Raw genomic sequence first — 13,873 nt, 5'->3', positions numbered from 1 at the left:
ATGAAGGTGGGAGAAAGAGCAAGGGTATTTTCATTTCCCGTTGGTAACAAAAAAAAAAACACGTTTGTGTTTAGATCCTCCATTGAGGGGACCTAGTCATGGAAGTAGGCGTCACATTTCCGATGTTAACAGTATTATATGTGATGTGAATCTAATAGAGCATGTAAAGTACGTGCATAAATGCGTCCAACAATCTGCAAAATCAATTCCCTTCCAGTTAAGAAACCACACCTCTTTGCGCCAACTGTCCTTTAGAATTACGACGTCGCTTAAGCAATGAGCAATACTATTAAGCTTGCAATCCGAGACATGACGCCAAATTTGTCAGTAAATAGTACAACGAATGTGAGTGATTCGTCGATTGCACCTATGCACGACGATATTATTTATTATTATTTATATGTATGGTTTTAGAGGCGTCGTTTTTGACGTCTTGCGAGGTTTTTTCAAAGAGACAAAATATTAAAATTGATTTTTAACGTGTATGCCTATGAAAACCGTCCGATATTGAAAATATTGGACGAAATGAATATTTTGCCCCGCCCACAAGATTATCATTGGTTAATAAATGATAGTGCGCATGAAGCTATTGTTACGTCACAATAAAATTGCGTTGCGTATTAGTTGCCAGGAGGTGTGGCAAGGGAATGAGATTGCCTCAGTTTATTGAATTCAAACGCGCTTGCAATAATAGCTAGTGCATCTTTACAGAGATTTGTTTTAAAAAATGACAATACTCAGTCGCCATGCTCATGATTTACAGGATTAACATAAAATGGTAAAAAAAACCCTTTTTGCTTTATTAATTTATGTTTAGCTTTGTGGGGGTATCTAAATAATACAAATAATATTGGATGACCAATTTTCGTGGGATGCGTAAAAATATTGTAACTCGCTGAAAAACAATATTGGATTCGTCATCGATTGTTCTTCAGCTCGTACAATATTTCTTCGCATCCCACTCAAGGCCATCCAATATTCCCTAATTATCTACTTTTATTATCAATCTCCTTCGTAGGCACTTATATTTTAGACCATGTGCATTATATTGAGAATACATGAAGGCGTGATGGAATACGTTATATGCTTCTTCTGCGACAATTCTAAATATCCTGGCTGAAAGAAAGGAACACCAAAGTATGACTTTTATTTCTAAGACGTATTTTGAATAAGCCTATTTGAATTTATGTACACACACTCATGCACCTGTCACACACGCGCATGTATCCACATCCTCATATTATAACATGTAACGGTACATAGTTATATTTTACCTTCAGATCATGCCAGATAAGGACGAAAATGCATAAAATTACTTCGATTTATTCATCCCTTTTAGGATCTGATACAAATAGAAAATCATTCGATCATTTTCATTCCTGCTTTATTTTTTCATGTATTCCATTACTGCAATTTGCAATATTGGACTAAATGATTAACGTATTTGTTTTTGCCATCCGAGATGAAGGTCATTTTAAGCTTAACACATCAATCAACGCACCTCAAAAATTGGAAACCCAATAATTTCTTGAAAGAGAAATAATAAAGAATAGATTCCTATTTTGTATTCTGGAGAGAAAGCTAATATAGAGGTAGCCTCGGAAGCGTGCTCGTGTAAAGCATTCACTCAGACGTAAAACACGTACAAGATGAATCGCTCACGAGGTATTGTTTGTTAACGTATTTTAATTAAACCCAAACATTCATTGGAATTTCATGTCTGTTTAGACTTCAGTATACCTATGTTAGTGACGGATTGAATAAAATAAAATAAAAAGGGAAATATTCAAGTCTGACATACATGTAAAAGATTTGCAAAGTACACCACAAAATTATATCTGGTATGCGACATAATCAACAATTTCTTGAAGACCATTATTAATTGCATTATATTTAAAACTTAAAAAAAGATCAAGAATGACTTCAATCTTAGGAGTAAGTACATGTATATTCCCCGTGGTGACTTTTAAACTGTATGCCAATTTATTCATTATATCTGCTATATTTTTGCAATGCATACACTACAACAACAACTACTACCACTACTGCTAAGCACTACTACTACTACTACTACTAATAATAATAATAAGCAATAATCATAATTGTAATAATAATAATAATAAAAATACTACTACTAATAGTAATAATAATGATGCCCTTTGCATTCAGCTCTTGAATATATTTGCTACGACAAGTTTAACTAACACATGGCTATACTTACAAATAGAATTAATTTGGGGGACGTATTTTAGAGGTAAAACCCATCGTTTGAGCCGTTGTGTATATAGGATGTTACATTGTGGAAATGTGCTCTTAGTTTGAAATTGATAATCAAGTTATCCAACCGCGTATCGAATATATTAAAAGTAAGTGCAGAGCCCAACTCATTAAACACATAAACTTGAATTTGAAGTTTTGGTTTCGCAATAATTCCATTTCACATTGATTCGGAAATCAGATTTGTATAAGGCTGTGAACGCAAAAAGTAATCTGATTTTATTTATGATTCTGTGAGCTGTTTAATCTTGTTTAAAAGGCGATTGACAGATTTGATTTCATAGATACACTTGACCGAGATTGGGGTTTAAATAAATAAATATTAAATATGTAAATAAACCAATCAATGAAATAAACATTTATGGCATTAGTGCAGACTGCAGACCTTGTATTTCGCTTGAAAGTGAGATGTATATAAAAAAAAAGTTACAATAGGACAGAGTATCCTTTTCAATCCCTTTCCATTAGTATGATTAGTGGAAAGTGCTTTGGGATTTTGAAATGTATATAGGGTAGTAGGAAACGACAATCTATAACCTACACTGTTGACTAATTCATAATGTTCTGTCAATGATGCAACATATACAATTACCTGCAAGTGGGTCAATATTTTTGGTCAACTGAATAATAGGGCTTTTTTACTATACAGTAATAACGCATCACAAAACCCTCATTTTATAAGGTTGTCTAATTTTCTTCCAAATCTTCCCTTTCACTCATTTATTTTTTTCTTCTCCCTCCACTAGTTCAGAAACTTGCCTTTTAGAGGTATCGTTTATGGTAATAGTCATTTTATCTACTATTCGTGTACTTTGCATTCAGTTATTCACCGATAAGGGTGCAAACGAATTATTGACTCCGAGGTAAATAAGAGCCGCAGCCGTAAACACGACTAATGTACATGTATTAAACAAACAGACAAACAAAGAACTCTAGTTGTGTAGTCGAGATACACACACATTCCCTTTCTAAATCCGATAATGCTGTGTTTATATTATTGAAATTAAAAGATTTTGTCTTATTTGTTGTTAATTTTGTTTTCTCTTTTCACCATCATTAAGTTCAAATTTTGTCAGTCTATGTAACCCTTGTAATAATATTTAGTTCATTACACAACTGTCTGCTGACACTTTAACAGGCGAGTCAATCACAGAGTATGCCAAGGTTTCTAGTACAAGATCTGTTTAATTAATATCATCATCATACACACATTCAAGATTGTATTCAAATCACCGAACCAAGGTCTTGTGTAAAGCACATTGACTCACTGTCGGAACAGCTATAGTAATAACATAATTTGATGGTAGTCAACCATGATAACATTATAAATTGATTTTACAGGAGACCTGTTTATGGTGTTTTAATACACGTCACACGAAAATGAGATAAATTAGATCACCCGCCTGATATAGGCGACAATCCTGGAAAAAGAAGTTATTGAACAACGGTGCATACAAAATATAATTTTGATCCGTCCGAAGAATAATACATTTTTACATAATGTAAAAGACGAAACCCTAAATACGACGGAAAAGTATTTTTGTTCTGTGCGCAATTACCATGATTAGAGCTTATCATGGTCTTGATTACTTATTTTATTTCTAGATAGGAAAGGTTTTACGTCATCAAAGTCCATGACTCATTATGAAAAGTGTGCCGTTCTTAGACTAGGTCAGATATATATATATTTTTTCTTTTCATACTACTTCTAATGGCATCAACTTCATCTATCCATACTGAATAAAAATATTCGCATATTTACGTACCCGCACACCCATATATACATATATCTATATAAAACAGAAGTTGAGCATCCGTGTTGTGAAATCTACAGTTGTCATGTTTACAAAGAGGAAGTGAAATACAAAGTGAGATTGCAATTTTCATGCTTTTTAAGAACGCCGTGCATTCCATTTGGATTTTGTGTTCCTTTTATGTCCCTCACATATCGTCAAGGAAAAGAAATAAAGATGAAACGAAAAAAAAAATCGAAATGATGAAAGTGTATGCCGGGGGGGGGGGGATTATTTGGTTTGTTATCATGTCGATATCGCAATGTATTTTCAACTTGCTATAGCCTACATTTAAACCGATTCCTAACCTATATCGCCTACCATGAGATGGAGTCAAACAGGTCTATTACTTAGCTAAATATGTGACCAGTTCAGTTTGACGGTATCTCACGTCTTTATTTAGCATTCCTTTTTATTCATCAACGATTGCTAATATGACAATCGATTCAATATTTCCGACCGTTTTCAGATTCATTACCATTAAACAGATATATAATGAAGTGTATTAAATGGTTCAACAGCGTTGACCTTTTAAAATTTCACTCTGGCGCGGTGTTTTCCTACATTCATCGTCTCACGCTTATTATCCAGAGTTCTGTCTTAAGTAGGTTAAATATTCATAACTTGATCGATGTGAAAGCACTTGTAAACACACGTACAACCTATCCCACTCAGTTTGATTCGCAATACTATAATTATAATCCTGATAATGGTAAATGGTATAGCAATTCCAGTACCTGTTGGATCAAACTACAATTAATTAACTACTATTAATGAAAGAAGCCAATAGTTTTTTTTTTACTTATTATTTGTTGTATGAAAGTAGATGCCTCATAGTACTCCCTTGAACATTTTGGGGATCAAGAAACTAGATTGCATCTTTATAGCTACATGTATATTGAGCGTCGAATACAAACGAGTAGGTAATACAGGAAAAAGGTGTTTAGAGGGAAAACAATTCCCTTCCTTTTGTTTTTTCTTGAATTTTAAATAGTGAAACAAAACAATAGTGTTAAACAATAATTTATCGCCTTCACTGATGAAACTAATTCCTTGCCAAATACTCTGCTAATGTGTGGTAAAGTTAAAGAAGGTACTAGGGGTAGGGTGTACACCGATGAGGAATCCGAAAACTTTCAAAGGAAATGTTAACCAATTTCAAGACAAACAAGGGAGATAATTTATACAACTTATAGGGCTTGGCAAGAAACTTACATTCGAATGCAATGCATTCAAGAAATTAGAATATTACTGAAATTGAAATAAAATGAATAAAGTATGATTTTGTTTTTGTTTGTTTTATTAGTTTAATTTGGATTTCATCTTGAAATGAATGCAAGATTCTTGCCAGGCCGCACAGGCCTAACTCTTGTCTAACTCATCGAGATTCTTGCTTATACGATAGATTTGCAAATGAGAAACAAAGGTGGAAATTACAGTATTTTGTTTTCCTTCGCGCGTAGTGTGGTACCAAAGAAATATCCTTTATCAACATTTCTTTGGGGGGATGTTTCGTTGAAATGTATTCATTTATTTTTCAATAAACAATATGTTTGATTCAAAATTGTATTTTTGGGTCCCTTTCTCGCTTCTTTCCTACTTTGCTATTCACCTTTTTTAGCCTGACAATCTCTTCGGGCATGCCATCGTACAGAGACAATCACTTCGAGCATGCCATCGTACGGATACAATCTCTTCGAGCATGCCATCGTATGGAGACAATATCTTCAAGCATGCCATCGTACGGAGACAATCTCTTTGAGCATGCCATCGTACGGAGACAATCTCTTCGAACATGTCATTGTACGGGACAATCACTTTGAGCATGCCATCGTACGGAGACAATCTTTTCAAGCCTGCCATCGTACGGAGACAATCTCTTCGAGCATTTAATTGTACGGAGACAATCACTTTGAGCATGCCATCGTACGGAGACAATCTCTTCGAACATGCCATCGTACGGAGACAATCTCTTTGAGCATGTCATCGTACGGAGACAATATTTTTGAGCATGCCATCATACGGAGACAATCTCTTTGAGCATGCCATCGTACATAGACAATCACTTCGAACATGCCATCGTACGGCGACAATCTCTTCAAGCATGCCATCGTACGGAGACAATCTCTTTGAGCATGCCATCGTACGGAGACAATCTCTTCGAGCATGTCATTGTACGGGACAATCACTTTGAGCATGCCATCGTACGGAGACAATCTTTTTGAGCATGCCATCGTACGGAGACAATCTCTTCGAGCATGTAATTGTACGGAGACAATCACTTTGAGCATGCCATCGTACGGAGACAATCTCTTCAAGCATGCCATCGTACGGAGACAATCACTTTGAGCATGTCATCGTACGGAGACAATCACTTTGAGCATGTCATTGTACGGGACAATCACTTTGAGCATGCCATCGTACGGAGACAATCTCTTCAAGCATGCCATTGTACGGAGACAATCTCTTTGAGCATGTCATCGTACGGAGACAATCTTTTTGAGCATGCCATCGTACGGAGACAATCTCTTCAAGCATGCCATCGTACGGAGACAATCACTTTGAGCATGCCATCGTACGGAGACAATCTCTTCAAGCATGCCATCGTACGGAGACAATCTCTTCAAGCATGTCATCGTACGGAGACAATCTCTTCAAGCATGCCATCGTACGGAGACAATCTCTTCGAGCATGCCATCGTACGGAGACAATCTCTTCAAGCATGCCATCGTACGGAGACAATCTCTTCAAGCATGTCATCGTACGGAGACAATCTCTTCGAGCATGTCATCGTATGGGACAATCACTTTGAGCATGTCATCGTACGGAGACAATCTCTTCAAGCATGCCATCGTACGGAGACAATCTCTTCAAGCATGCCATCGTACGGAGACAATCTCTTCTGCACTTCGAGCATGCCATCGTACGGTGGATATAATCCCGGTGACAGGGCATTGGAAATCCAGAAAAATATCTTGAAATAAACATTCAATAGAAACCCTGGTTACTACTCTCCATGGTTGCTTGGTATATAACCCCCCTCCCCCCCACCTCTCCCTATTCATTCAAATAAATCAGCCAATCTACTCGACAATTTGTTAATACCTTAGTTTTTTCTCTCTTTTATTACATAGCTTGTGTGTAATTCCTTTGGTTTGGGAGGGTTTGTGTGTGTGTGTGGGGGGAGGACTTTCGTTACTTCGAGCTACATTCTCGGTTATTTTTCCATTCTTCTTTGGGCGCTGTAGATAATCATCACCGTCATTAGCATCATCGTCATCATCATCACTACCATCAGCGTACTCGAACAATCACCATCTTCATTTTCATCACGTGCATGACTATTGAGTGATAAATGTAGCTAGTATTCTTGTATCGCATGTATGCTAAGTGTTAAGCATGCATGGGTCATTCGGGAGATTTAGTAATTATGTCGCTGATCGGGCCAGATCTCTAGGTCTTTATAAGCTTAACCAAATTATCATTAGAATAGCTATTCGGCTCCCACCACAAAAGACCGTCGTATGCTGTGCTGAAATAAGGTTAAGATACTTTCATCTCATATCTATGTCCACTCCGACCATGCCAACCGTTAGTAGAAAAAACCGTTTTGTTTTTATGTTGGCGAGCAATATTTTTTTCAGAGGCAATAGGCTACGGTGCCAGGTAAAAATGGCAGAGGTAAAGATCATGACATGCTAAAAAATCTTTCAGGATCGGACGTGAAATGATTTGTATGTTGATATATTTAAGGTTCAATAAAAAACATTTTCATATTTTTAAAGAAAATGTCATTTCATTGATATTTTTCTTCCACCATATATGAAAGAAACTGCTCGCAAATGACGTTACCATTAAAATAAAAAAATTAAATAGTTTTTTAAATCTTTATTGGATTCCGTAAAACCCTCACCAATATCATCTTAATTATATTTACAATAAACTTTATATATCAAAGTGAATTTCCCCTGTAATTAATTAAGTATAGTACTTGGGATTCAATGAAATGTGCTTCACTTGAATATTAGAAGAGCGATTTAACATGAGAAGGCCGTGCATGTAAGTCCAGGAACAAAATAAGAGACCCCAACTCAAGTGTTATCCATTTGGTGCAGAAGATCGAAAGTATGATCAAGAAATGTTACCCTTTCGATTAGTCCAACATTACAATTCTTGATGTGGAAGAGGTTCATCGTGGTGAAGGATTGAGTAGAAGAAATTAACCAATTCCCGCCCGAGTGGAGCCAGACAATAGCTCCCGACGCTATATAACCCGTGCGCAGCAACGTCTTTGCTCATTGCCTGACGAAGTCTAGCAGCTTGCAGACGAAACGTCGCTTTCGCACTACGTTTGCTACATCGTGAGACAACTGGTTAATTTCTTCTACTCAATTACAATTCTTATTTTCTTCTCAGAACCTTTCTTATTTAATCTACATGGAGGGGCTTTTGGGTGTTTTGGCATGGGCGTTTAAGACCATTTATACCTCTCTCATTTTTACCTCTGCCATTTTTACCTTTCAATTCAATTTATTTCACTTTCAACAGAACAAAGTAATGTGGTCGAAATAATTACATTGAACTTATACAGACAAAATAAATTGAGGCATGAACAATATATGATATTTATCTATAAGTAAAAGTTAAACAAAACACCTTTGCCATTTTTACCTCTGCCATTTTTACACTGAGCCATAGGCTACCCACTCCCGGTTGCTTTGTATCGCGGACTTAAAAATGAAACATGTTTAACCCATGTTTATACACAAGATTCACATCGTGTTCACGCATTGCAAATTGTTATTTCAATAAGTGCGAATCTGTTCAGGATTCTTGAATTGGTACAGTTGGAATGAAAAAAAATCGTAATATTAAATTTAAGTTAATAGATATGAGAACAGGAAATTCATCTCTCTCTCTCTCCTTACTCTCTTCATTCTCTCCAGCAGTATCATTTCCGCATACAAATTACCTGTTCTTGTCAAAGTCAGTACCATAATTGACACCACTTTTAAAACTCTAATTGCTGCATAATATTCTCATTCACTTAATGAAATTCATAAATTTATTTTTGAAAGAAGTTAATTTTTATATCTATGATTTAGGGTTATCATTGTGTGTGTTATAAATGTAAGAAGGCAATGAACGACATTTTACTCCAATATCATAATTGAATTTATTAAAATAAATCGCCAAAATATGCTGCATTATCGTTACAAACTCTGTAATCTCATAAACTAAAATAATGCCTACTTTTTTTTCTGGGGAATGGGGAAGATTTGAGGGGTCGTAAGGGGTTGTGTGGGGCGTCGAAATAATTCATTTGAAAATCACACAGGACACCTGTCCCCCACAAACACACACATAACTCCACTTCTGCATGCTATACTTCTTTTTGCAGGTTTGTTTTTGTTTTCTTTACTGATTTTGCCTTAAAAATAAACAATTTATTTCTGCCTACTTATTTCTTCAGCAAAAGTAAGGTGATTGTATTGATATAGGGATGCAGATACTTTACTTACATCTATTGTGATTCACTCCATTCTATTTCAGTGAAAATTCATTACATATTCACTTTTTGTTTGAGTGACATGTTGAACAACTTGCTCCAGTTATGTCTATCGTTCATATTAAGAATTGTGTTAAAAAGATTGTAAAAATGTGTTTAAAAAAAAGATACAAAATGTATTAAAAAAAGTGTTTTAAAAAAGATACAAAATGTGTTTGAAAAAAAAAATGTGTCTACATCCCGGAGATGACTCATAGCTTTTGGCGAAAGGGGGGGGGGGGGGGCGCACTGCCGAGCGGCGCACATATTTTTGCACTTCACCGGCGCCATAAAAGAAAATGTTGAAAAAGGGGTAAAGTCTGACCCTGTCAAATGCTCTTTTCAAAATGTAGGATTTCAAGTCATGCCATTTTGCATGACCACACGCAGATAATATTTCCGGGGGGGGGGGGGGGGGCAAGACTCGAAAATTTGGTGCACATCTCACATTTGCACATTTTTCATAGTTTTCATGAAATGTTAAGGAAAAAAAAATGGTTTTTCACAACAGCAGATCGCGAATGTGCCCCCCCCCCGTTCCCCTTGCTGCGTACGACCATTCCCTGAAGTCCACTTAAACATATCTCATTATAACAGAAATATAAATCAATTTAAACATATAATCTTTCTAAAACATAATTATAGAGAGAGATTGAAAAACTTATTAAAGAAACAAGCAAAAAGTAACACAAATCATGCATGTTATGTGCGACTTCAAAATCTCGTGTATCAACCCTATTATTGCGATGGGGCCAATACTTTGTATATTAATAGAGATACAAGTTTTTTTTTACTATATGTATATATATATATATATATACAATATATACACAGGGGCGTCGATCCTTTGTTTAAGATTTGGGGGGCAAAATCATGAATCAACTTTCCAAAGGCGCTCAATATCACACAAAACAAACAAACTCACACAAACACACACACACATATGCATATATATATTTATATGACTAATGAGATAGAAACACATATCTCACCAACAAATTAATGCGAGCGCGAAGCGCGAGCTGACATTTTTTAGAATACTGACCTGAAAACAGGAAAAAGGTGCCTGTTTAGGACTGTTTGTAGTAACTCATGAGGATACATATCTCACTACACAGATAATGCGAGTGCCGAGGGCGAGCTGAAATTTCTTTATATTCTGACCAGAAAGCTTGATATTCTATGCATTTTTGGTGACAATGATTAAGATGGGTATCTAAAAAACAATAGATGTGAGCGCGAAGCGCGAGCTTACAATTTTGATATTTCGATCTAAAAAAATGACAGTTTAATGGACGTTTGTAATAAAGAACAAGATTATATCCAGCAAAAGATTATTGCAAATCGAAGCGGGAGTTCTTTTGACGTTTAGTCGTGAAAAGGGACATTCTATTCACCTATTTAATCATGAAAAGTATGGGGTTTTGCTACAGAAATGATGCGAGGGCGAAGCGCGAGCTGAAAATTTTTATATTCCAATCTGAGAAGCGGATAATTTAAGCACGATTTTAAATAAAGAACGAGTTGTGTAGCTCAATCTCAATATACGACTGGTTGCGTAATTATACACTCCCGGTACTAGCAACGGGTTTTAGCAAAGTTTTGGGCTAAAATATCGAATCATCTTCATAAAACACTATACTAGCTGTCTTAAACTAAAGGCCATAGAGGTGGCACAATGTGGAATGTGTAAAGAAGAAAAGTGACTGACCTTCTTTTTATTAAAGCATTGGAAAATAAGATCAAAATTAAAGGATTTGCTCTACGCTTTTGTATGATTCTGGGATTTTTTATAATAAATTAAAGATTTCATGACATCTGTCATTCTGTGGGCAACTGCCCCGCCCCAGTCCACTTTGTAAGGGCATGCGATAAGCTTTGTTATGACCATTCAACAATAAAATGTATAACCAGGTGCCGCTGATCATTCTTGACCGGCGCAGATTTGGTTGGCAATAGGCCCTTCTTCATTATTTTACCGACGCGCCTATTTATTGGAACCAAGGGGACGCTGATTATTTTTGACCGGCGCCGATTTAGAACAAGTAGTGCTGATTATTTTTACCGACGTCACGTAAGATTCAGGCAGCGGCAATTCATAATTGACTGGCGCCGATTTAGAACCAGGAGGCGCCGATTATTCTTGACTGGCGCCGATTTTTAACCAGGTGGTGCTGATTATTCTTGTCCGGCGCCGATTTAGATTTAGGTGGAGCTGATTATTCTTGATCGGCGCCGGTTACGACTCAGGCAGCGCCGATTTATAACCAGATGGCGCTGATTATTCTTGACCAGCCCCAATTTAGATATAGGTGGCGCTGATTATCCTTGATCGGCGCCGGTTACGAACTCAGGCAGCGCCGATTTTTCTTTACCGGCGCCGATTCATAACCAGATGCCGCCGTTTATTCTTGCCCGGCGCCGATTTAGACTTAGATAGAGCTGACTGATTATTCTTGATCGGGGCCGGTTAAGACTCTGGCAGCGCCGATTTATAACCAGATGGCGCTGATTATTCTTGTTCGGCCCCGATTTAGATTTAGGTGGCGCTGATTATCCTTGATCGGCGCCGGTTAAGAACTCAAACGCCGCTCAAATATTAGGGGGGGGGGGGGCGCGCCCCCTGCGCCACCCCCTGGATCCGCCACTGTGACTTATATTTGATGATTTGCAAGTTTGTTTGTTAAGGAGTAAGTACAGGGAATCAGGCTTGATATTAGTCATACTATGAATGTACAATAACAATATGCAATATAATTATTTACAGAAAGAATGTCTAGCCAATAATCCAATGGTGCTTGCAACACTGAAATTTATAATCAAGACGGACGGTTACACGACATTTCCTATTGCGATATTTGCCTACGTCTTAGTATCAGAGAGCACAGAGTTAGAGTTAAGATTGCAATATAATTTTTGGTTCAGAATAATGTAAAGATAAGGATTCGGGTTTATTTATTTTTGGAGGTTGGGTTTTATGTTTGGCTTAACGTGTAAATTTTCCATCGGAGCAATCGTAACCGGAGCAAACGTCATGGAACCAGTCAAGACATATTGCAGTTGCAAAAAAATATAATCATATAGAGTAATCGAATTCTACCACAGTTTAAATAGAAAACAACACTCTAAAAGACATTGGGTAAATGCTCCATGAGGGTAGTTATGTGTCCAACCAACTTTGGGCATTTTTATTTATTCAGTGTGATAAAAAAAATTTCCCTTCTAAAGTAATTGCTGCTTATTTTTTTCAAACTTATTTGACAATATGCTTGCGGCATTGGGTAAAATACTGCCCCTAATTGGTTGGACATATTATTATCCTCGCGTTGGTTAAAATTTTACCCAATTTCTTTTGTTACAGTGAAGCCCATTCAAAATACTTAATTAAAGAATATTGCTTTATTATTCAAAGGATATCGATTTATTTGATCTTGCACGAGTTGATTGATATGTAGACTTATCTGATTTGGGTTATTCATCAAAAAGTCCTGTACAACGGACATGTAATGCAAACAACCAATGGCGCGGATTTAGATGTAACCACGTAACGAAGGGGGTGAAGAAAATACCATGTAATTGATGAGATTCATACTCCAATTGAAAGAGGGCTTCCTGATTGATGCAGAGCAAAGGTATCATAGATCATGTATTATTAGTACTGTCTTTGGAAGCTGGTTATGTTAGCCTAAGACAGGACGGATTTACCAGGAGACTTCCACGTGCAGAAGAGCGGTGTTTTATCAATTATCCCATAATCAAATTAGCTTGATATCAGTTATATCACCATGTTTGTCTCCAGGGAAATCATTGTGGTAATTATATCTCCCCTTAGCGATTCTTAACGCCATTAACCGTATCTCATCTCATGTATTACGTCTGCGCTGTGCAGGCTTTGGTAATTAATGAAATAAAAAGTGCTAGCATTCCCATCTGGAGAAGAGTTGTCTTTCATGTAAAACCTTATCTAAGAATGGTAGAGACAAACATTGTGCAAGAAGGTAATTGTAATACCATCACATTCATACCTCTCTTTATATCATTATTCTATTATCCATATTTCACCGAGAACTGCTCATATTTTAAGGAAATGGAGATTTGACATGCACAATGTTGACGTAGTGGAATTGACAAACATACATCCACACACTTACATCCTTCCCACACCCTCACACACACACACACCCACTCACCCCACACACCCTCAGTACCTTAAGCGCTAACGTCAGATAAATCCTTCATTAGACGAGATGGAATT

The 13,873-nt window shown here is 36.7% G+C and overlaps 1 protein-coding gene across 1 annotated transcript in view; it reads right to left on the bottom strand.

Annotated features, from left to right (window-relative positions):
- LOC129262604 (G-protein coupled receptor 54-like) overlaps window positions 1-5,933 on the bottom strand; it is a 38,362-nt gene extending 32,429 nt beyond the window's left edge. Inside the window, exon 1 of the mRNA XM_054900743.2 lies at window positions 5,760-5,933. Coding sequence (XP_054756718.2) covers window positions 5,760-5,933 — 174 coding nt within the window. The remainder of the gene's footprint in view (window positions 1-5,759) is intronic.
- Between the last annotated feature and the right edge of the window lie 7,940 nt (window positions 5,934-13,873).

Source organism: Lytechinus pictus, chromosome 5 (genome assembly GCF_037042905.1).
Source record: "Lytechinus pictus isolate F3 Inbred chromosome 5, Lp3.0, whole genome shotgun sequence".
Classification (NCBI taxonomy): domain Eukaryota; kingdom Metazoa; phylum Echinodermata; class Echinoidea; order Temnopleuroida; family Toxopneustidae; genus Lytechinus; species Lytechinus pictus.
This window is presented reverse-complemented; position numbering and strand designations above follow the sequence as displayed.